At 33.1% G+C, this 26,715-nt stretch overlaps 3 protein-coding genes across 3 annotated transcripts; all 3 read right to left on the reverse strand.

Moving 5' to 3' along the window:
* Positions 2,560–3,218, reverse strand: LOC109342552. The gene has a single exon (XM_019580519.1). It carries the CDS (start codon positions 3,135–3,137, stop codon positions 2,811–2,813), a length of 327 nt encoding a protein of 108 aa, XP_019436064.1. The 5' UTR covers positions 3,138–3,218; the 3' UTR covers positions 2,560–2,810.
* On the reverse strand, positions 8,004–12,398 carry LOC109343260 (eukaryotic initiation factor 4A-15-like). The gene is made up of 5 exons (XM_019581480.1): positions 12,256–12,398; positions 11,259–11,335; positions 10,995–11,101; positions 9,635–10,065; positions 8,004–9,001 (listed from the first exon to the last, which is right to left on the reverse strand). The coding sequence occupies exons 2-5, from the start codon at positions 11,324–11,326 to the stop codon at positions 8,366–8,368; spliced, it is 1,242 nt and encodes a 413-aa protein (XP_019437025.1). The 5' UTR covers positions 11,327–11,335; positions 12,256–12,398; the 3' UTR covers positions 8,004–8,365.
* LOC109343261 (conserved oligomeric Golgi complex subunit 8) lies at positions 13,280–21,176 on the reverse strand. The gene is made up of 12 exons (XM_019581481.1): positions 20,946–21,176; positions 20,700–20,852; positions 18,817–18,965; positions 18,611–18,688; positions 18,386–18,479; positions 18,209–18,283; positions 17,768–18,064; positions 17,407–17,474; positions 17,269–17,323; positions 16,953–17,091; positions 14,123–14,307; positions 13,280–13,851 (listed from the first exon to the last, which is right to left on the reverse strand). The coding sequence occupies exons 1-12, from the start codon at positions 21,093–21,095 to the stop codon at positions 13,537–13,539; spliced, it is 1,758 nt and encodes a 585-aa protein (XP_019437026.1). The 5' UTR covers positions 21,096–21,176; the 3' UTR covers positions 13,280–13,536.

The following is a 26,715-nucleotide window of genomic DNA, read 5'->3' on the forward strand; positions in this document are numbered from 1 at the left end:
AATTTCTCTAGAGAGTTAATTACTTTTTTGACATTTTGTATTTCAAGTATTTGTTAGCCCAATAAAGACTATAAAAACAATATTAGTTTAAAATAGTATGTAATATACACTACCAAATTAAATGATACAAATTTAAAAATTCAAACTCAACAAATAACGAAGTAATTTCAAATATTACTGCTACCCATGTGCACAAGTACTACTAGACTCATGTGAGTACATATATATTGTGGGTTGTTTCAAGAATCCTTTTCTAAAACTTGAGAATACCAGTTTGACATGTGCTAATATATGTATAAATTATACCTAGTGGTATCCACAAGTGCATTTTTTGTCATCCCTAATAGATAGGATCATGATATACAACTAGTAAGCTTTTATAATGAACCCTTCGTTTATACCATAACCTCTCATAACTTCCACAAAGTAGCATATTTTATGTCCTAAGATGTATACAATTTTTTGTGTCTATTTATTTTCATTGATCAAAAAATATAAAATTAATATATATTAAATTCATGTTTTATTTTTTGAGTGGTACGAAGCTTCCGAAAAAATATGTGACTCCCTTTCTGAAATCCTAATTAATCCATTAACACATGATATCAATTTCCTAATACCCAACAAAGAAATGATTGAATGTTTATTATATTTCAAAGATACAAATACATTTACTATTTTAATATTAGTTTTTCTGTATTTAGTATTGGGATGGATTTTAAACTAAAATATTAGGAGAATTTAGTATATATCACAAACAAAATAATATATTTCTTAACTTCTTACTAGTTGTGGCTAAATACATCAAGCACTTTTGAATATCACAATTTGCTGCTTGTTAGTAATGAGATTATAGAAACATCCCATGTTGCAATATTATTCGGAGTATTACCTTTTCCTTTTACATTTGACAATGATTTTCTATCCTAAGAAAATCATGTCTCCATGTATCAAGTTAATCAAAAGTCATAAAAATATATACAAATATTAATTTCTATTATTTCTTTTAATTAAATAAGATTTTTTTATTGGATAAGGACACTAAGTATGATAAGAATGGAGACAGGTGATCACATCCTACATTAGACCATAACTATTTACTTCTACAACTTCAGTTATTTGAGTCTAAACTCGACCAAAATTAAATAAATTAACAACCATTTTACCTATATATAATAATAATTATATTCTATCTATATACAAATATCTAAGCATGCAACAACAAAGTAGTTATTATTTTTATCTATGTATGGTTTTTAGGTGAGAGTGATCATATGATTTTTTCAAGTCCAAAAAATAGAGGTATGGTTTTATGGGGTTAAGATATGGAGAGAGAAGTACATCAAATGTAAAGGAAAGAAATAATGTGATATAACATTTTTATTTCTCACGATATAATAATATAACATTTATCTCCTTAAAATTAAGTATAAAATTAACAACTTCTATCTCCTGAAGTCTCATTCAGTTTTATGAAGCTTAAAATCAGTTAGGTTATGACTAGCCCAGCTCAACCCAAACAAACTTGTCCAAACAGTTTCAAAAATTAACTTCTTTGCAATGCTTACAATCTCATTTCTTAGACTCAAGCACAATGATTAAAAAAACATCCACTTGTATCTACTCTAAAAAATACTCACAATGGATATCTATAATAATAATTTATGATCGTAGAACGAGTATCATAATACGCACATACCATATAATCAGGGGCATCACGAGTAACACAGTCTTTTGGATTATTGGCATTTAACATATGTATGATCTATTTATACCATGTGGGTAGATTTTACCACTTATTTTGACGGGAAGGTTTGAAGCAAAGGTTAATTCAATGAGTGGAGTAGAAGGGTTTGTGTCAATGGTATTATCAAATGTTCAGTGGTCATGATGGATCAAGAGAAAAAAGCTGGCTACCCAAGTTGGATCTGATACCATATATAAGATAAGGTTGAAGTAGTATTTTATTGATTGCATAGTTTTACATCTATAGGTGTCAATACAACAATTGTATAACAAAGTGAAGCTTATCATATAAGCTTTACTCTGCAATTAGTTTCTGAAAACAAGTTAGGTTAAGATAGGATGGGATCCTCTGTCCCCAAAAATTCCTGTCCCCATGTACCAATCCAATGAAAGATTATAGAATAGCGTAAAAATATTAATTTATGTTATTTAAATTTTATTTTTAATCAAATAAAATTCTCTGATTAGATGGAGACACCAAATAGGACACCAAATGAGACAGGTGATCCCCTTCCGGTTAAGATAGAATTCTATGTTACAGAATCAGTCATAATAAAAACAAACTATTCAGTATTTATGACAAACCTTTATTCAATTGAACAGCAATATTGCATTTTGCACAATATAGCCTGACTGAGGGTAGGGGCATGGGAAGCAAATAATCAAATTATTGTCTCAAACTATGTGTTACACCAATGAAAACATGTCATATTAATTAAAAAAATTAATTATTACTTATTTTTTCTTCTATTTTTGTTTTATTATCATTGGTGCGGGACATGATTTGGAACATGCTTTATCACTAGAGATCTCTGTTCGAGTGAACCTATTTTGTTTTGCAAAACTAATCTATCAACAAAAGCTTGCAAGAGTAATGAAGTCTAATTAAATAGAAACAGCAGCACATATATCACAAAGTCATATATAACAATCAATCAAATATATAAACAAAAGCCTTGGCTATCAATAAACAATTCTCCTCAACATCAGAAAACTCAAATTTGTAAACACAATTCTAAACAAAAACAAAGAACAAAACAACACTCTAAAATATAAAACAAAAATCACCACCAATCATAAACCATTTGTGTATACTTAACCTTAAGCCACTTAAAACTCTTCCTCAAGGTACCTTTGACCTTACCCTCCACAGAATACATCTTATAGCTAGCAATTCTCTTCTTCCTTTGAAACTCAGGATCAGCCAAACTGCTCCAAGACTTGGACATGCTTTTTCCTTTCTTCAACTTCAAGTCACTAGGACCCATTTGAGTTTGTGCATGGGAAGCACTGTAAGACCTGATATCATAAGGTTTAGATGCTCCATAATAGTTATCTATCTGCATCATTTGGTCATTTCCATAGGACCTTGATCTGTTGTGGTCCTCCATGGAAATTGGCTAGGTAAGAAGAAGATTGAAGTATCTTTGTCTTTGTTCAAGGTTGAGGCCTTTTTTATTAGAAGGGAAGTTGTAATGTGGGGTCCAATTATCATTGTTAGGTTGGACATTGGCTGGCTTAGTTTCACTTTAAATTTTTATTTGTACTTTCTTTATATTTATATAATATATATATATATACTTTTGGTGGAGAATTGATTTGCAATAACAATCCTCTAATGTATATATATATATAGGTCCTCTTGTGATAACAATAAATTTAGGTTTTATGATTAATTATTGGTGATTGAGATTAAAGGTTAATTATTAATCATATGATAATTATAATAGTGTATTGTTCTCACTGAGTCACTTCTTATATATATATCGGTATAACTAAGAGTATTCTTTTACCATATAGATAAAAAATTAAATTAGACATGTGTAGTTGTTCCTTCCAATAAGTATTGTATCATAAATTCAAATATTTAACTTTTAACATGATGTATTGAGAAAAGTAAGGGCTTACTAGACGAATATATTTGGTTGGTTTATTAGTAGTAAAGATATGAAGCTTATTGAGCTGTGCTAATAGACAAGTAACATTTTTCAATGTTTTATTTCTTGTCTAGATGGAGTGTTTAGTGGAATTATTGTGTTCTTGGCAAAGTTTTAAAATTTCGAGGGTTTTGCTTTTGACTTGTCTGGAACTGAAGTTTGCACGCACCGCAAAAGGGAAAATCCCTTTTCACGGCAAAATTTTCAACTTCAATGATCAATTTTACAAGTTGGTATGTAAAAGTTGACTAAAGACTATGATTATAATTTTTTGAAAGTGATAGCATATTTAAATTTAAAATACTTAGTGGTGCTAGATAATGTATAACGTGTAGAGATCCTTTATGTTTTCTTGTCTCCATTTTTTATCCATTTCTCTCATTCGTTAGCAATTTTTTAACGAAAAACATTCCACTTACTGGGGAAATGGAAAGAACGTAGAGTCATGAATTGCTAGGAAAAATTATGGGGGAGGGGGTGAAGGATGACATTGTATTTTTTTGGTGCTGAATTTTATTCTGGTGATGAGTTTTTTTGTTCTGGCATTGTATAACATAAGACCTTTTTAATGAAAATGCATTTTTTATGAGAATATATTTATGCAAAAAAAGTTCACTATTCACATATGATTCATAAACGAGAATGATCTTATGGATCAACTTTGTTGAACCATCTCACTCTTCAAAGTAAAATTACGATGATTAAATATAAGAGGGTAATATGTATGTACCGATGGTGTAAAAAATTAGACAGAGTCAATGTATCATTTATATTAGCATTACTTTAATTTAAAAGTCAACTATGATTAAAAATGAATAGAGAATGATACAGTGACAGTGTAAGAAACTATTACGTTATTAGAATATACATCTTTTTCTCCAAATATAAAGTAATTGAAGGATTAGCTCATTATGTTGTAAAATTCATTTCGTACCGGCCGGTTCAACCGGAAAACTGGTGAACCAGACCCCTAACCAGTACGGTACAGGTGTTGAACCGGTCAAGTATCAAAACCGGTCAAAATTGGTGAACCGGCCAGTATTTTACTAAACCGGCCGGTTTATACACATATATTTTTTTTTTTGAAAAAAAAACTTAAAAGCTTAAAAATCCATTACAAGGTAACCCATTTTCTCAACCTTTCTTCAACACTTCAAGGCACATGCTTCCAAGGCATACATAGATTACACTTTTTGGTTCCTAACAATCGTTTGTAATCTCAGTGACATTGGTGTAATCTTGTAGTAGTGTCTGAAAATAAGATTTGGTGGAAAAATATAATATCGATATGAGACAACTTTGACTCATTTGTGTTAAATATTAAAACTCCAAATTTTTTGTTTTGTAGAGTGAGTTATGAACTTGTGTCATTTATTTATATTTTGCGGTTGTTAAGGATACTTTTGGATTAATATATGTTTTGTAATTTAGACTTTGAATTTGTTAAAGACTTAAAGTTGTTTGGTTATGTGAATTTTGAGTAGATTATAAATATGGATTATAAATTTGAGTATCTACCTATTTGGAATTTTTTTGTTCTAAGTTTTTATATATATAAATATAAGTAGGTAGGTTCGATTTAACGGCATGCGATTTAATTACTGAATCACCGGTTGAACTATTGTACCACTATACCAGTACCATGGCTCATACACTATCTCTCAACATTCTTTATCCTAAAATGTATATTATTTTATATATCAATTTATTCTCATTTGTTATAAAATATAAAGCTAATATATATTTGATTAATATTTTATTTTTCTGAATAATAAAAAATAAATAATATAATGTGATATACTGTGCAGCAGGTGTGACCTCATGTACTCCAACTAGGGGTGGCAATACGGGCTAGCTTGGCCTGACTCGCCTTTGGCCCTTCAGAATATGGGCTGGCCCGGCCCGATCATTATTGTTAAAAGGGCTCAAAATGTCAGCCCGACTCATATTTGGCAGGGCTGGCAGGCCGACGGGCTGACCCATTTTGTTTTTTTTTTCAAAACACACGTTAAAGCTTTTAGACAAAAATAAATAATTCAAACAATTCATAAATGTCCTTTAAAACAAAAAAACACAAACAAAAGACACAATCTCATAATAACATATTGCATTAGTACAAAACTTGTAAATTCTAAACAATAAACCACTATAGTCTTAAACTTTTAGACTTCTAGTTCATAATAGAGCTTATAACTCCTAAGTTTTAAAAAGTGTATAAGAATCAAAACTATTATATTATAAATCAATCACAATAAAGTATATATATTACTCAATTTAATTTGAATTCGACTACATTAAAAATATAAATTAAAACCCAGACGAATTCAATTAATTTTCCAAAAGGAATCAAAATCAGTAGTTCTATTTGAGTTTCCAATTTTCCATTTTAATTAATTAAATATTTAAATTTGATTCAAATACCCCTAATTGTCAGTGAAACTCCACATTTATCTTATAACAAGTACAATAATTGGATAAGAGTGAATATAATAGATAAGTACATAATGAGATATTAAATATTCATTTTGCAAAGAGAAAGAAGAATTATATGCTTAAACATCTAAACATAAGTTAAAATTGTAAAAGTTTAATCTTAATTGCAATGAGCAACATGATAGACAAATGAACTTTAATCTTAATGTTGGCCCTCCGGGCCAGCCCGGCCTGACCCTCCATGATCCGTCAAAAAACGAGCTTCTAAAATGGATTGAATACGAGATTTTGGGCTAAAACCCTCAGCCCGGCCCGCTAAAAACACCTATCCGAAAGGGCTGGCCCGTCGGGCCAAGCCCATTTTGCTATCCCTAACTCCAACCCAGCTTTCCATTTCGCCATTTCGTCATTTTAACATATAGGAGGTAATAGAGAAAAAAATGGCATACCTCACTTTTGGCTGATAATTTGACAAAGAGGATGAACCTGGCAAATAATTCTAAACAAAAAAAGATGGGTGCGACTAACTCTTTGGACAACCGTTGGATGGAAAGAACATTAATTTGAACTGTTAAATTTGTCACTGGTTACCCCTAACATATAGAAATCGGTATGGTACAATATGACTTTAATATAGTATAGAAGTCGGTTTAGAAGGGGACGGATTCTGAGGTTGAAATCGTTTTCGTCCAAGTTCACCAAGATAGCAAATGAAAAATGGCGACTTTAATCCGTCCAAGTTCACCAAGTTCAAGTTCACCAAGTTCACGGATTCTGAGGTATAGAAAGCAAATGAAAAATGAAGAACATGAGAATTGAACTCAAGTTCACCAAGATACAAAATGTCTTTTACCAGTTAGGTTGTTGTGTAATTTGTTATTTTCTAAAATCGTGTTTTCTGATAACGACTTTAATCATGAAGTCATTTTGGACAAAAACGACTTCAACTTCAGAATCCGTCAGGACTTCTGTACTATATTGAAGTTGTCATGTGTCATACCGACTTTTGTACTATATTGAACTCGTCATGTACCATACCAACTTTTATATATAATGGGGAACCGACCACAAATTTAACGGCTCAGATTAATGCTCTTTCCATCTAACGGTTATCCAATAGTTTGCTTGGATGCAAACTAACTTACAATTTGCAAGTTAATCACACCCAAAAAAGATGTACACAAAAGAAGTGGCACAGGTTTCACAGAAAAAGAATAGAGGTGTGACCATGTGCAAAAAGGGGAGGAAAGCATCCATCAACAATATATTAGATTTATTAGAGTTATTAATATTACACATAATATCACTGATAAGATAGTATAATAGTTTAATGGATATATACAAATATTTTTACTTATACCTTTTGTTTTTATAGTAGACCAAACTTAACAAGTATAAATAAAGATAATAGTGTGTTTAATCTTCAGTGACAACATTTTAGTAAAAAAATAAGTCACTTTAATAAAAAAAAATGTAATTTTAAACAAAAAAATATCTTATATGACCAAAACAATTTAAATAAAGTCAATCAGTATGATCAATTTTTTACTAATTTTGACTAATATGATTACATAATAAATATAATTTTTACATTGTCCCAATATGGAGAGCGATTTTCAGTTTCAACCAGCCAGTAGAGTTTTCACATCTATATTAGAACTGATAAGACTCCTCATAAGTGTTGCACTTTAGAGGATATTGTGCACTAATATAGAGCATTAGATATGATACAATGATTAGGGGCATTATTACACCTCAAATTATAAATCTACATGAAAACCTTATCAAAATTGGTGGGACTTCACTCTCTTCAAGTTACGCTTTAGAGGAACCTCACCCAAAACTTTAATGCATGATAATATGTAAGAATGAATAACTTTAACAGGGTGGCAAATGGGGCACAAGTCCAGTATATGCTGCCACCAGAAAAGTTTAACGAGTTCCAACTCTACACACACACCACACAGATATTAAAGAAAACTTTGAAGTATTTAAAAATCCAAAGCTAATAACAGCACTCAGCAATCTTTGCTTAAGACACGAGAGGTACAAAACAAAGTCACAAAATTTGTAATAACACTCTCTGATGGACCCAAAATTAGATAGAAAGCCAATTTCAAATGCACAAAATCTTAATCCCCCCAACATGGGGCAATTTCAAGTCATGCTTGAGAGAGGCCCTAGAACGATAAATAAAACGTTAATTGCAGCCTTCATAATAGATGCATTCTGATGAAGCAGAAAGCAAACTAAAGGAGATCAGCAACATTGGCTGGCAGCTCCTCAATCACCACATTATAAAACTTTTGGATGTCAACCAGCATCCTGTCGTCATCCTTGGTCACGAAGTTTATAGCAACACCCTTTCTCCCAAACCGACCACTACGACCAATTCGATGGAGATAGTTCTCTGGCTGAGTAGGCAGATCATAGTTAATGACAAGTGAGACTTGCTGGACATCAATACCACGAGCCAAAAGATCTGTGGTGATAAGAACACGGGAAGATCCAGAACGGAATTCCCTCATGATGATATCCCTAGTGTTCTGATCCATATCACCATGGGTGGCAGAAACTGTATGATCACGACTTCTCATCTTGTCTGTCAGCCAATCGACCTTGCGTCTAGTGTTCACAAAGATAACACTCTGGGTAATTGCCAAAGTCTCATAGAGATCACAAAGTGTCTCGAGTTTCCATTCCTCCTTCTCAACATTGACATGAAATTGCTTGATACCCTCCAGGGTAAGCTCATCACGTTTTACCAGAATCCTCACGGGTTTATTCATGAACTTCCTTGTGATCTCTAGGGCCTCAGGTGGCATTGTGGCAGAGAAAACCCCAACCTGTATCTTTGGTGGTAGCAGCTGAAAAATGTCATAGATCTGAAGAGGGAAACACCAGAAGGTAACAAGTCAGGAGGAAAAACAAACGACAAGACAGGCAGATCAAGTTGAAATTATTTCTATACTTTTTGTCTTATTTTCTTAATGGAGCATGCATATTAACTACTAGTGCATACCACAATGCAAAAAGTAAAATTTTAATAGCCAGCAATACTCTGTTATTGCAGCTTCCTGCCTGTAAGAACATAAAAAGCTAACACTTAATCACAGAAAATTTTATTTTATTAAAAATAACATCTCAAATAGTAAAATGTACTATTTTTAAAAATATGCAGCAAAATATGTAGACGAAAAAATGACACGCGAAGAAACTGAAAAGGTGATGGATAAATGTCACACCACCTCAACCTCCTAATATTTTCAGTTTCAAATAGTCACTTATTAATATATTTTTTTCAACAAGCTAACAGATTGCAGCTGACTATATTAGGTGAAGGATGCAAGGGCTGAGATATATTTCAAACTGCCTCAAAGGCCCAGAGAAGTTGCATGAAATATATACACTGTTTTACATATATAGAAATGAGCTTAATAGTAGCCATTACATCCCATTATCTATAAATCTGCTAAACATTCAAATAAAAGCATTGAACAGTAGTAAAGGGAAAGAACCTGATCCTTGAAACCCCGAGAAAGCATCTCATCTGCCTCGTCCAACACAAACATTTTAATATGATCAGCACGCAAGGAATTTCTACGCAGCATATCAAATACACGACCAGGGGTACCGACAACAACATGGACCCCACTTGAAAGAATACGCTGATCTTCACGAACACTGGTCCCACCCACACAAGCATGAACCTTGACACCAAGATAGTCACCGAGTGCTCGCATGACCTTCTCAATTTGTTGTGCAAGTTCACGAGTGGGAGCAAGAACCAGTCCCTGGCATTCAACAAGGCTGTAATCAAGCTGCTGCAAAACTCCAGAGCAAAATGTAGCGGTTTTTCCAGTTCCAGATTGTGCTTGCTGAATTACATCAAGTCCCTTGCAGAAAGGAACAATTCCCCTTTGTTGAATTGCGGAAGGCTTCTCAAAACCTTTTCAGAAGTTACACAACATAGTTGTCCAATTTGTCATGGAAGAACACTCAGTAATTAGTAAAAATAAAAAATAGAGAAGGCAAGTATTCAAGATGATGAAAAGCGCAAGTGTTTTTAATATAAACCAATGTCAATCTCTTATTCAATGTAAATAAAAATAATAAAAACCAAAGTTCTCAAACAGGATATAGAATTGCTAACAGTGGCATATAGCTAAAAGTGGGTTGCACTGGTATGATGAAATGGGCGTGAAAACCCACCCAGTGGGCACATGTTCGTGATGGGTACATACCCAGTTCGTACCCATGAACAACCAAAAACGAACTGGGAACAGGTACAGTGTGCCGAACTTGACAAAAAGGAAGACGACAATGTTTTAGACGAAGGAAGATTCGAAGAGGAAAATGACGAAGAACATGAAGGTTGGAAGCCGAATCACAACAAACACGAGGGAATAGAAGACGAAGGTCTCCCTCTGCTGAGTCTGCGCTCTGTATTTGATTTTCTTTCAATTTACTGTTATGGCCTCCCTTTTCTGTTGATTTTCTGAGAATGATGACACAAATTTATTGTCATTTTGGACATGTTAAGTTCTTTCTACTGTCAATTTGCTTTGTTTTGACCTCCTCTTCAATTCGTGTTTTTATTTTTGCAATTTTGTTATGCTTTATCATATGTGTGTATACTATATAGATGTACCCGTACTCTAGTTTTCAAGAAAATTCCGTACGCGTGAACCCTTTTTGTGCAGCATAGGCTCAAACAAAAATAAAAGGATGGTCAATGTGAAAATTATTATAATTGAAGGGGTGATGGTCCTGCCTTTGCTAGTTGGTACAACATAGAGCCACACCTGATAGCTAATTGGTTCCATAAAATGGCAGGCTAAAAGGAACTACAGTACATTCATGTGTTAATGGACATACCATATGCATAAATACCCCTCAGAAGATTCTCCTGCAACCCCATTGCGTCAAAACTGTCATGAACTTCGTCATAAGAAGTAAAGAAATCTTGCCCATCAGCAGCAAGTCTGTCAATCAATACATTAAATAAAAAATGATCATATAACTATAGACATCAAAGGTGTGCATTACGGAACGACAATAATATGGTCCCACTAATATGGAGAAAGGAAAAGAACAACACTGGTGTGTTTCAACCATTTTCAGAAAGGATAAAACACTTACAGCTCATTCATCTTAGAGTCAAATTGACGAGTATCATATTGTGATCCTTCAGGTGCCACCCCAGCCATGATTGCAAGCTGCAAAGAAAAATATCACATTAATTCGTTTTGCATTCTACAAATCAAACTTGAAATACTACTATATTAATAATGTCACATAAAACTCTGTTTGACAATTTACATGGATTCAGTGCATCATGATGAATGGCTCATTAAAAGTGTTACATGAAGATAAGCTAAGACATCGAACAACAACTAGCTATAGTACAGTGTGTATTACATATTCCGTTTATCTGTTAAAGGTGGAGAAGCATGAATCAATAGCATTTGAATGATCAGTCCAATTATTCAATGCATGCAATCCAAAACAACCCCCAATCTAATAAAATATCATCACCAGGGTGAAATAGAAAACTACTAGCAGAAAAAAGAACACAACAAAACGAAACATATCAGAAATCAGATATCTATGGGATATCACATCATCCATTAAGTATGTGAAAAGTACAAAGGAGGAAAAACATGAAAAATAACTTTATACTTGCAGAATATAACATAAAAAATTGAATGAATATATAACTTTTGTAAAAATCATTTTCCTTCTGTTCAATTTTCTACTCAATCAACCAAACATAACGAAAAGTATTTCAAGGTACCATAGTCCATATATATTATAAAGTCCACAGCTCCATTAAGACCATTAGGTAACTGTAAATAAAATAATATAATACACACATGAAAAACAATTAGTATTATGCAAATCACTAGAGCAGAAGAAAATCCAATTAAACATATAAGCCTAAAAGAGAAGATCTGATAGAACAACGCAATAGTAAAAAAAATGCTAAGATATTTCGCACAGAGCATATAAACCAGACAATTCCCACATCATAAATCGATCTAGGAGAGTTGAAGGAAAAAGGGGGAAACGATTAAAACAAACAAAGATGGAATGAGTGAGATGTAGAAATTTGAAAAGAGAATGAGGAAGTTGAAACCTTTTGAGAGAGATTGAAGTGTGTGGATTAGGGTTTGGTTTGGGAGAGTGGTGAGATCTTGGATTGCGTTAGAGGGAAGAAGACAATCACAGAGAGAGAGAGAGGGCGGTTTGTGATATGGTGAGCGGGTAATGACAAATAAGTGAATCACACTTGGATTGTTCACTCCACCATTTTACTTAAGCTTTCTCCCTTTTTACCCTTTACTTTATGTGTCATCAAGGGATAAGGATATAAAAAACACATACAAGCTACCCAAAATAATAGTTTATCCAGGAGTTGTATAATACACATCAGGTGTATATTCACATATTTATAGATTTATTTTTTAATTAATTTTTTATATATTATTATTTTAATATTTTATTATTATTTCATAATAAATTATAATTATTCAACTATAATCATAAAGTTATTATATAAATATTTTATTATTCAACTAATTATTTTTACATATTGATTATTATAAATTATATAAATATATAATTAAAATTAAAAATTCGTTAAATATTCATATGGTTATTTACAAATATTACGGGTTTGAAAATGGGAAAATATTATCTAACCTCCTGGTTGCCATCCCTGCATCAAGGATGTTTGGGGACAATTACACTTAACTCGTCGATAGTTTATACCCTAGCAATAAATTTAATAACCTAAAAGCCAATATTTCTCTCTCCCGTAGGTTGTACTCCTGTTATGATTTTATTAGGCTAGGAAACTAGTAAATCAGGCTCAATAATGGATTAGTTTGAGATAAATTTCAAGCAAAGTTGAACTCCGACTAATTTTCACTCATTTAATATTAATGAACTTTCGGATGAATTAACTCAAATATATAAAAATATTCTGTTTAAATATTATCATTGATCTATGAAAAAACAACTTTTAAATTAATCTGATATGAAAAGTATAGACCTTTGTCGTTCATCAAGAATTTTCCTTTTTCATCTTTAATGTGAAGAAAACACAAGTCATCAAGATCTGAAATTATATATCTGTCATTACTCATGCAAGTTGAACGTATAACATCTGTCATTAATCATGCAATATGACAACATTAACAAGTAACCTGTGTCAAAATTCTCTTCTCCTATCTTCCAACACAATCAGTACTTTCTATGAACTACTCATTTGATGCAAGTTTCCAACAATATAATTACAGCTGAAGACACCCCTTAAAAAAAATACAATGAATAAGGAAAACAGACTTATAAAAAACTGAAACAGGGAGCAATATTTTAAGAAATAAAATACATCAATGTGTTCACTAAAATGTCACTATTCAAGCAGTTTTTCAGTATTAGTGTCTTCCTCGTTTGTCTCTGAAGTAGTAGCACCTTTGTTCGCCCCATCAGCATTGATGGCTTCAGATTCAGTTGCTGTAGGCGTTTCACCGTTTTCCATTGTTGGCACTTCACCATTGTCAGCTACGCTCTTGGCTTCTCCATTATTCACTGGTTTTGGAACTTCTCTTGCAGAGGAGGCCTCCAATAGGCGGCTTATTCCATCATACAAATTCTTTGCATCCATAATAAGAGTTGCTCCGCCGGGATAGCAACGCCCAAAACATGTTGCGCAATGAGGATAAGCCACCTATAAAATGAATTCACTAATCAGCCAGGAAGCACAGATACAGATATTGAAATTGACGAAAATTAATAAATAACTGAAAGGTATATAGACGGAAAGTATTTAAAAGTATCAAAATATATGATACAATAGTATTGGATACCAATAAGACAACCATTTTGAAGTATTGGTGCTACAAAGGTAATCCATATAGAGTCATTTATCAAGAACTGCAGATCAGCAGCTCAAAATAGAAACAACAATCAAGTTCTATTGTGTTGCAGATATAAAATACCTCTATAAATGCCCGGCAGAGTGAGAGGAAGAGTCCTGATTCGTTAGCTCTGAGAACCCGAGTTGTATTGTACAGTAACAATGAATCAGAAACAGCCTGTAATCCCTTGATCAATTCTTGGGCAAGTACATGTTTTAGACTTATCGGGGCGCACGGGCGTAGCTCATTCATTGCAGCCGATACACCTGCAGCCACCAAAGATATATCAATGCAAATGGATAAGAGGCTTGAATAGAGGAAGGAGGAATAAGCAATGAGGCATCCATTAAATCATTATGGCATAAAGTAACTGGCAGCAAGCATTTAAGTGTCATTCCCGAAACTTCCTACAAAAAGAACTCATCAACCATGAATATGTGCTCCCATTAACATTTAACAAGCAAACATTAGTCCCACTATGTGGGTCACATTCATAAAACGAATGAAACAATAATATTATTATACTAACAAAGCATTGATTTCTCTTTGGCCTCCATTTGTCTCAAGAAATTGAGTGAACATCTATTTGATCTACTCTCCTTATTGGGACTTTTAACGATCTCCTCCACACATGTCCAAACATCTTAATACGTGATTTGCCATCTTTTCTACTATAGGAGATACTCCAACTTTCTCCCTCGTGCATTTATTTCTAATCAATCTTATCTAATGAGTTCACTAATCCAACACAAGATTCTCATCTTTGCTACATGTAACTTATTCTCTTGTTGACATTGTATATTCGAACATTCAGTCTCATCTCATGCAACATTGCGGACCTTTATAGTTGAGCGGTTAAATTTCCTCATAAATTTGAGTGGCACATTTCTATCACATATGACACATGAAGCACTTTACAATTTCATCACCTCGCTTGAATCTTATAGTTTATATCTCCGTCAATTTCTCCATTGTATTGTATGATTGACCAAAGATACTTAAATCTAGTGACTTGTGGCATGACATGATCTTCAATCTTTACCTCTATGTAGGGTTTGTCCACACCTTGCTAAACTTACATTCCATATACTTCATCTTACTTCGACTTATATGAAAGTCATGTGCTTCTAAAACGTGTCTCACATTTCTAACTTCTCATTTAATTTCTCTCTCGAGTTTCCAACTAGGACAAAATCATCCGCAAAAAGCATGCATTGTGTGATCTATTCTTATATATGTTCGGTAAGCACATCCAAGACTAATGTAAATAAGTATGGGCTCAATGTTGTTGGCCCTTGGTGTAGTCCTAGAGCAATAAGGAAATCCTATACAACCCCATCTAGTATTATCATGTCGATCTTCATCCCATCATGCATATCCTTGATTACTCGAATTTAGACAATCCAAATTTCTTTCTTCTATAGAGCTTTTCATAATACCTCTCTAGGCACTTTATCATAAGCATTCTCCAAATCAATGAAAACCATGTTTGAGTCCTTCGGTATCTCTTTATCAATCGTTGTAGTAAGTATATAGCCTCTATGGTCAACCTCCCCCATATAAAACCAATTCAATTTTCAATTATACATGCAAGTTGTCTCAACCTCTGCTCAAATATCTTCCCCAGCAACTTCATTATTAGCTTAACCACTTATAGTTGGCACAATTCTGTATATCTCCTTATTCTTATAAATAGGGATTAAAACATTTCTATTCCACCCGTCCGATATATTCTTAGACGTCATAATCTCATTAAACAATTTTGTGTGTCAACCAGTGTTTTAAATTGCGATTGCAGTAACGGATACTGTGATTGCGGTCATTGCGGCCGTTGTGATGCGGATTGCGGCCGTTGCGGTGTGAATTATTTTGAGTAAAAACATATTTTTGACATTGATGCGGTCCAAATGCAGTCTAATGCGGTTGCATTGCGGTCTGTTGCAGTCGCATCACTGTGAATCGGTATCACACTGCAATTGCAGCATGATGCGGTTACGGCGGTCACCGCAATATTGCGGCCACATCACGTGATGCGGTCCGCAATTTGATACACTGATGCCAACTAACACCCAGTTCTCCTAGAACTTTTGAGGCTTTCATAGGTATATTATCTGGTTCGACTGCTTTGTCTTCTTCATCTTTTTCAAAGCTTCTTTCACCTCCATCTCCCGAGTTTTGAGATAAAATGTATAATTTTGGTCATCCTATTTAGTCTTTAGCCGTTAGGAGTTAAAATTGATGTAAAAATTAAAAGATTCAGACCACTCAATAACTTATAGAAATTGGTGTTGATTAATCCAACTGTTGAGTTTTAGCTTATTGATATGAGATACTGCACATCAAATTTCAAATTTTGAACAACACTTAGTATGTAGTCATATGGTTTTTTTTTGGTTTAAAAATATTATAAATTAATTTTAAAACATTGCAATGGAGTGCATTGCCAAAGGCGTTAGAAATTAATCCAACTGTTGAATTTTATGAGCCTGATAACATTGTCAATCAAACAGTTGAAAAATTGTTAGAAAAATAAATCATTCAGGTGCAAAGTTGATTTTATTTACACTACTGTCAACCGATCTTAACCTATCAATAAGGCGTTGGTATAGTGGTGTAAAGCCCTGTTAGATTCCCAGGATGACCAAAAGGTCAAGGGTTCGATTCCTGAGAGAGAGAGACTTGTTAGGAAGGGCAGTCACGTACCTTGAAAGGGGATTAGTTCCTTACCCATAGGGTGAAGAGATACTGTTGGTAGTACCCAAAAAAAACAGATCTTAACCCAATTTTATATTCTTTTCTTATTAAAATGAGGGTGTCAACGTGGATGTGCTACAATAATTTGTGATTTAAGATAGGAAAAAGAAAATGAACAAGCAATTTCTTAAAGAAATATAGAGAAAACTAGATTTACCATTGATGAATACGGCAAGAGGTGGATGCTCCATCAAATAAGAGGGTGGAGTGACATCTTCCTGACTTTCTTCACGAACAGTATTTGCAGAAAAGCCAACTGCTGGCAGGGGAACCCACCGATGTGAATCCAAGACCAACTGAGCACAAATCAATTATTTAATCACTACATGAGTACATGGTTTATGCAACTTCCTGAGGAGAAGAAAGAAAAGGATCCCCAGGACTTTGACTTGTTTGAGTGAATGAGAATTACAATGCATAAAATCAATTTCAGGCAACTATCATGTTTGATATTTAAACCTCACTGCAATTACCTGAAAATTCTCTACTGCAGTACCCATATTTTTGGAGAATAAGTTTAGAACTGCCCTGCAAAGAAGCCATCCCATATATTATAACATGCTTTAACAATGATTTAACCTGAATAAATCATAAAAAGGAACATGTTTTACTCTTCAAAGAGTGATGGGAGCAAGCCTCGAAAATCCAGTCCAACCCAACCAAGTCCCATGGCACAGTACTGTCAAAACAAAATAAGAAAGTAGAAAAATGTTATGTTTGTAATATAAATTAAATATACAGCTAAATGCATTTTCACCATACTAAGCAGATCATCATAAGTTTTTCCTATTTTCCACAGGCATGGCAGCCACACACTTTTTTTCCGGGAGAGAGGGGGTTCTAGAAATTAATTAGCATCAACATTAATATAACCCACATTTCTGAACCACCTGTTTTAAGTCTACACAATTACTATGATAACTTATAATTTCAAAATCACAAGTGTAGTGCAGTGTGATGGAAAAAGCTCACCATGCACTGATCTAAAATATTTGACAGTGATCCACCTTCAGTTATCTTTGGAAGCATAACTTTCAGAGTTTGAAGGTGTGAGGTAATTTGATGCATTGCCCAACTAAAAAGAAGCCCACCATCATAATTTTCCTCACTTCCTGAGGTGTCATCGGCAAATATTGCTCGGTATTGATTAACAACGTCAAAAAGATGCATTCTGTGACAATTAATCATCCCTTTCAAGTATTCATATGGATTTGCCTGGTCCAGGTCCTCAAGTATACCAGTAAGCCATGCCTCTCGGCATCTTAAGAACTGACAATAAAAAACTGCCTTAGTCAGATAGAAGCAGAAAGAAAACAAGAAGTAGCAAGGAGCTGCAACCAATCTGAAAATTTAAAAGTAAAATACAATCAACAAGGGAAAACGCAAATTCTACGGGGGAACATTGAACCTCACCAGCAAACGCATTCCATACTCACTAAATGCTCCAATTCGCCGTAAATATCCAATAATGCGCAGACATTCAGGTAACTAGCAAAGGAAACAAATTAATAGGAAAGTAGATATCCAAACACATTTCCAGATGACTTTAGTGACATTTGTTATTATATTAAATATTATCAGTGCAAGAACCTGAATATTTGAGCGAAGTTTCTGAAGAAGCTGAGAAAGAAGTGATTGGGTAGTCAGCCTAACTTCACCAGCCAAGGCTTGAATAACTGGTAACCTTTTCGGGGGGAAACATTTAGTAAAAAGGTGGGGAAAACTTCAATAAGCATTTTCTCAGAATACAGAGGGAAGAACAAAATTCTACAACATAAATTACAGTTAAACATCTGGAAGAGGTATATAACTTACTTTGGATGCATAGTTGAAAGTTTACCAACAAATGCTTCCAAATCTAAGGCTTCATCGTAATTCCCATTCCGTACACATCTGCAAAAACATAAAAAAGTACAAAGCTTCTCAGAAAGAGTGTGTTTGGCATACAGCATGTCAGGTCATTACTACGTCAAAATTTGACAACAAACAAGAGAGCCAAAGAATTTATCTTTTTAACATACGTGTCCATGAGTTGAGGAATTTCTAGCAAGTCAAGCAAAGTGCTATGGTTGGCTAGCATTGTTTGGTTCATTTTCCTCTTTTCCAAAATTTGTTCTGCAGATTCTATGAACTCGGTGCATCCAGAAGTCAGTTTTGGGATCTCATTTATCTGCAAAGGAAAAAGGATGCCAGAATGATGTTTAAATACACACACAAATAGAAATTCAATAACACAAAGGGGAGAGGGTTACAAGAAATTTAGAGGGTAAGAGATCCTCTAAAAAGAGAAGAAAAAAACAAAATTGAAAGAATCCAATCATCTAATCTTATCCCAAAATCAGCTTTTGAGCAAATGAAATGTTATTAAAAATATGAGCATTACACTCCAACAAAGTGCACCAATACTAGCATAGATTGTACACTTGCAGTAAAAATTGACCTCTTTCCTTCCATAAAAACCACCAAAGCCACGAAAAGTTGACCCAAAGGCCTTGGCCACACTGCCAGCATCATCAAAATGGCAAACAATGTATTCCATATAGAGACAGAAGGACGACTTGTGTTAACCATATAATTTGTATGGATAAAAATATCAGGCAGTTCCAGGACTTGGTTTTTGATAAAGGCCAATAGCAACAAATGATCCATGAAGTCAGCCCCACCTGGTAGGATAACATTTCAGCCGTGGTAGTTCTAACTTCTAAGAACTTCCACATCTTAAAGTCCAACAAATCAAACACAAACTCTTATAGAGAGAAACATGTACTAAGGTTGTTTGCAACATTAGCAGAGATGTATCTATATTACTCTATAATCAGAAAAACCAGGAACTGTCAAAGCCAGCCTGCTGATACATCTATTGGCTCATAATTTTGTTACCAATTATCTTACTACTGTATCATTGCATGTATGTGTGCCTTTATGCATCCACAGGTCTATGTAGTAGAATTCTAAGGAGTGTAACTTTCTAGTTCAGACAACTTCATGAAACTGCTCTCCAAACAAATTTCACCACCAAACTTACTACCTAGACTAAAAAAGTAAAAGGGCAGCCCAGTGCACGAGGCTCCCACCTAATGTAGTAGAACTTAAGGAATGTAACTTTCTAGTTCAGACAACTTCATGAAACTGCTCTTCAAACAAATTTCACCACCTAACTTACTACCCGGACTAAAAAAGTAAAAAGACAGTCCAATGTACGAGGCTCCCACCTAATAAAGTCTAGGGAGGGTAGATGTACGCAATTTTATCCTCACAAATGAAAAGACTATTTCCAGGATTTGAACTCATGACCTCCAAGTCGCAAGATAAACAACTTTATCGTTGCACCAAGGCTCACCCTCACCAAGACTAAAAAAGTATTCAGTTTAAAAAAAATGGCACAGTTTTTGAGATCCTCGAAATCACACTTAAGAATTCCAATTTCCTTAAGACACCTAAAACTAATTCAAGGAATAAGCTCCTTCTAAAATATAAACCAATTATGCGATGTGTGCCAGCATCCTCTTGCCATGGCAAGGCCCAAGTAGGACTCTAAGAGTCAGATCAAAAAGTGATATCAGCTGTTGTTACCTGTTACACTTAAGGGGCGAAAAAGGTGCACCCTAACTAACTCCGGTTAGTCCCAGTGGCAAGGAGTTCAGGGACTTAGATTAGTCGGGATGCAAGGTACCGAGTGTCACATATCAAAGAAAAAACATAAAGCTACACCCTAACTAAATGCTACAGCTTAAATCTAATTATAACTGTCTAATTCAATACCAATAGCTACTTCTATGAGTTCGACGCAACAAATGACCAAAAACAGTATGAAATTTGCAATACTAAGTAAACCTGCGCCTTGGATTTAATCTGCTTGAAATCAAATCTAAAATCACAAAATCAACAACTCATTAGAAATTACCATAGATTCAAGATGCTTGTCAATAGAAGAGACTTCGTTACGAATAGTGAGCAAAGTATCAGCAGCAGCAATGAAAGATCGGTAATTAGTTACAGCCACTTCTTGCATTTGCCTCCGGATCCGTTCCGCATCAACACGAAGCAATTCAGGTTCCTAATTTCATTATTTTATAGGAATAAGAATTGAACAAATAATGAAACAATGGAGAATGAAAATTTAGTGTAAGAGATGCAAATTGAAGAAAACCTTGTGGAGACGATCGAGAGTGAAGGAGAGAAGCTCGGAGACATAGTGTTGCTGAGAATCGGAAGCTAGAGGAAGGAGAGTGGTTACGGTGGAGATATCTTCTGATGATGAACCTTGTGATTCCATTTTCTGAAAACCAGTTAGATCCATGGATCTTCGTTTCAGTCTCGTAATGCTTCCAGTTAATTAGAAGAAAAAAACCCAAATGGTTGTGAATTTGTTTTGTGAACCGAGTTACTTTTTAGAATCAACACCCATTGTTTTATTATTACTAATAGTATCTCCATGTTTTTTCGGTACGACCAAATGTATAGTATTTTAGTAGTCATTATATTACTAGACTAATATTTCTTAGTATAATATCTCTCATATACGAGCATATATGTTGTCTCACCCCACTATATATACCATTGGTCTGTGATTAGCTGAAAACATATATTTAAGTTTAATTAATAATTAACTCTTTTTTCGACTAATCACAAGAACATATAGTACATGCAATGACATAACTTGTAGGACAGCAGATGTGCACTCCTCTCATATGATTTATATACAAGGAACTAATATATTTCGTGTGTCTGACCCTTGATTTTTTTTATCTTTCTAAGATCCAACAATATCTTACCTCATTATATTAACATCTTGTCTTGTTGGTGAATGAACACTGGTTGCTTAATTGTTTTTTATCTACCAAATTTATCCTTTAAAATTGTAAAACCCAAATTAGTTACCTAGATAGCAAATGTTGATAAAATTAATCAGCTATAATGTTTGTATGGAATACATTAAACATTATTTTAATTCTTTTATATCTATATCTATATTTCTATAGTTAAAACATGGTGTAATTTTCACTTCATATTTTGACATTCGCATTATTTAATTTTTACAACAATCATATAATTTTAATTAATCACCACCAATTCATTAATTAACCACATATCTCACCTTACACTAAACATTATCATAAATACACAAAACTTATAATATAAAGTACACCGAATACAACAAATATATTCTAATTATAAAAATTAAATACATAGTATCATGCAATATTGACTGACAGACACGAAGTACCTATACACACTAGTCTACTATCTCTTTAAGAATTGAAAGGGCTTATGGTATTACAAAGAAAGCCTTCCTCAAATATTGACACTTGGATTATAAGAGGGTAAAAATGTAAAAAACTTGAATAAAAAATTCAAAACAAAAAAAACGTTTGGCATTTTAGTGTATCAGTGTCATTATTTCTCTATGTATATATCAGACGTGTATTCCACTTTATTTCTTCTTCATTCACCTCTTCATTTCACATCTTCATATTATCACACGTGTACTCCACTTCATTTCACCTCATCATTTCACTTCTTCATTTCACCTCATCATTTCACCTCTTCATTTCACCTCTTCATTTCTTCTTCTCCTCCACTAAGCTAAGCTATTTCAGCCTTCTTCATCTGCTTAAGGTAACTTAAGCTTCATCACTGAAAATTTATTTCTTAAAAATGTCACATTTTGAAGATGATAAATGGGTTTCCATTCAAAAAAATTACAGATGTGAGAATAAGAGAGTTCAAAGCCATTTTTGTTACCGATGATAGCCTAAGCTATTTAGTTCAAAGTTTTCACCTTTAGTTTTCACTGTGAACTATGGTTCACGAACCTTTTATTGTCATCACTGGAAATTTATTTCTTAAAAATGTCGCATTTTGAAGATGATAAATGGGTTTCCATTCGAAAAAATTACAGATCTAAGAATAAGAGAGTTCAAAGCCATTTTGTTACCGATGATAGCCTAAGTTATTTAGTTCAAAGTTTTCACCTTTAGTTCTCATTGTTGAAAACGTTAATGGTTCATTTTTTTCTCTTAATAATGCTCATCACTATGAACTATGGTTCACAAACCTTTTATTGTTCATCACTGAAAAAAATTCTTAAAAATGTCGCATTTTGAAGATGATAAAGGGTTTCCAATCCAAAAATTTATAGATATGGGAATAAGATAACATAAGCTATTTTTGTTATTGATGATAACCTAAGCTATTTAGTTCAAAGTTTTCACCTTTAGTTGTCATTGTTGAAAACGTCAATGGTTCATATTTCATCACTTCACTCATTTTTTTCTCTTAACATTGTTCATCACTGAAAACTTATTTATTAAAATGTCACATTTTGAAGATGATAAAAAGTTTATATTATCTCATACAGTTTGGCATTATGGGTTCTCTGCATGACTACAATCACTTTGTGAAATAATGGGTCTCCTTTGGTACTTTGTTTGAGTTTTCATTCCCGTATAGATTTTGTTTGGGAGTCAAAGTTTAAATTTTTGTTGTTTCTAATATGTATGTAAGGACTTCTTTAGTTTATGTCGTTGATAAAGTTTACATTGTCTCACACAGTTTGGCATTTCTGAGTTGTCTGCATGACTATAATAAAAGGATAGATTTGTTATTGTTATATGACATTAACTTTTAAACCATTTTTTTTAGTGATTACGTTCCGTCCTTCCATCTTAATGTCTCATTAGAGTATATAAGTTATGAAATTGACTCTCTGCATGTCCATGGTACCTTGATGTTCATTTTTTCAAATTATAATTTTTGAACTAAGTACTCATAACAATTATAATATTCTGCCATTACCAAATTCACTGTAATATTTGAATGTATGTAACTCTCTATTTGTAATGGATGTTAAAATCATACGTTTAATAGACATCTTTAATGATATGTTTTCTATGTAATTTTATGTTGTATTGATATATGTAATTTACTGTTATTTCTTTCGTATTGTAATTTTATATGTTTCATGTTTGATTATCAAACTCTTGAATATCTTGGTGATGGATAAAGTTGAGTTTTATGCAGAGAGACATGTCTTCTATAATAACAAGGTCTGTATAATATGTGGTAGCATACTTATATGCTCACCTCTGAAAAAATAACCTTAACATTTTTTACATTACTACAATATCATTGTTTCAATAACTTATGCTCCTATATGTTTTACTGAAATGTTGTTTATCCTTTTTATTATTATTATTATTTAGTTTGTGTTATATTAATGTCAATATCACGCCCGTTCGAGCTTATAAAGGATTTGAATGATTCAAAACACCTATGGAAGATTGGTGTTAGAATTACTAAAATTTGGTATGTGCAACTTCCACCCAAACCAGGACATCTTGAAATGATATTGATGGATTGTAAGGTAATGATATGTCATATCTATTTTCAATATATTTGATAGTTTAATAATGTTCAATTCTTTTAATTAATTTAGGGAGATAATATCCAAGTCAATGTTAAGAAGGATGAGTTCATCCAATGGAGAGAACATTTGGTTGAAAATAAGACGTATGTCATGCACAATTTCAATGTGATTCACAATGATCTCCAATTTAAGGCGTGTGATCATGCCTATAGAATGTTGTTTAGTTCTGGAACAACTCTGAAGGAAATGGACTTTCCTGATATTTCCCTATTTGAATATAATTTTAAAAACTTTGGTGCAATTCTTGCTGGGAACTTTGAAACTGATTTGTTAGTAGGTAAGTTTTTGGTTAAAAAAATATGTATTATTTCTGCTCAACTATTTATTTAATTTATCCTATCTTAAGACGTTTTTTTTATCTTGGTAGACATCATTGGAGCTGTTGGTAAGATGATTTACTCTCAAACTGAAGCAAAATTAAAGAAGGTTTTTATGAATCTCAGAGATTCTACATAAGTAAAAATGCTATTTTGTTTTTTCTTACTTATTTACGTTTTTTATTTCATTCAAAGTTTTTACTTATAATTTTCAATCAGTGTGATATCATCACCTGTACTCTATGGGAATCATTTGCTATGAAGTTTTTTAACTCTTACAATTGTCAAACAATCGGTGAACAAATGATCATTCTATTGACACATGCGAGAGTCAAGGAAGGACAAGTTATTATTTATTGTTATAGATCTTCTAATTTTTCTATAAGAATTCATTAATTGTCTAATACTTAACTTGACTTTGTTGTAGGTAAGTACCCACCCAATGTGAGCAATTCATGGTGTGAATCTAAATTTTTTATTAATGATGAAATTCCAGATTTTCAGAACTACAAAGACAGGTACAATGTAATTATGTATATATTCAAATTTTTAGTATTTATTTAATGTATCATATTAATATCCTCCTATTTTTTATGTAGATTTTTCAACTCTCAGTCTGTCCTGTGACACGTTGAGCCAATTATCACAGTATTCTAATTTATCTGATGATGACCAATTTATGTACGAGGCTGAGGTTAAGACTATCTCCAAAATTGCTGCCTTAACATCAACTGAGGTAAATTTATGTTGTAGTTACTATTTTTCTTATGAGTGATCTCCTAACTAATGTTTTTAATGTGCATGAAATTACTTGTGTTACTGTTGGAACAACGGCAATGTTTATTGTTGGGAAACAAGGATGGTATTATGATGGTTGTATAAAATGCACTAAGAAGGCTGAGGTTAAGGATGTTCCCTTCACCTGTAAGTGTGGAACATATAATATGAGTTCTACACTAAGGTAAAACTTTTTCATTATATAACTTTCATTTAGAAATTGAATTTTTTTAATCTTTTACTCATTATAATATTTTTTTTCTTTTAAGGTATAAATTGGACATTAAGGTTATTCACCAAAATTGAAGTGGAAGGTTTGTCTTTTGGGATCGCCAATGCGCTGAAATAATTGGAATAACTGCATGCGAGCTTAGAAATCAGATGGTTGCAGTAAGCCTTTGACATATCTTCATTTATTTTCAGTAATAGACAATGACATGTTAGTTGACCAATACATTTATTCAATACATTATTTTTGTATTTAGGAAGGGGAAGATGATCCAAAAGCATTCCCTCTAAATCTTGACATGCTCCTTGCAAGGACAATGACCTTAAGGGTCAAAGTGCAGTCATCCTACAACCAATCCTCTGTGATAAGACTATCTGAAAATCCAAGTTTGATAAAATCAATTTCTGATCAGTTTGGAATACTGGAGGTGCAGACTGTAAGTTAAAATATATAATGTTCTATCCATGTTTGAATAAAAAAAAGATTCTTCTAAATTGATAATAATTATATTTTACCTGTTATTTACCAGGTTTCGAACTATGATGAACACAAAGGAAAGTGCAATGTCAATGACATTTCTGAACATGAATCTGTGAGTGGAATCCATCCTTTTTTACAATGTTTATGGTTCAAAGTTAATAACACTAATAAGTATGATATATCGTGAATTTGCAACTTGCATGGGTAGTCTGTATCTACCACTGCTGACCATGATCCAAACAACCTTCAAGTTGTAACTCCAACCAAGAGAATGTCGTCTGACCTAGACTTGGACCTCCTACAAAGCCCATTCTATAAATCCACTCAGTTGTCATCCTCCAAGGTGGCAAAACATATCAAGATTGAATGAGTCATTCGAGTATGAAATAGATGTATGACCTTTTTTTAAAACTAAACTCTGATGCATCATAGTTTGATGTATATTTTGTGACCTTATCCTCAAGTACCCACGGTCTGACTGACATTGAAACACAAATTTACTATATGTATATTTTGTGAACTTATCCTCAAGTACCCACAAACTGACTGAAATTGCAATACAAATTTCCTATGTATATTATGTGACTATATCTGAATATTAGAATTTCATAATCGAGAATCTCTGAAAATATAAGTAACACGTGAGGGACATGACATTTAGTAAATTTGAAAAACTGAGCTTTTTGGC

This window comes from Lupinus angustifolius, chromosome LG03 (genome assembly GCF_001865875.1).
Source record: "Lupinus angustifolius cultivar Tanjil chromosome LG03, LupAngTanjil_v1.0, whole genome shotgun sequence".
NCBI lineage: Eukaryota > Viridiplantae > Streptophyta > Magnoliopsida > Fabales > Fabaceae > Lupinus > Lupinus angustifolius.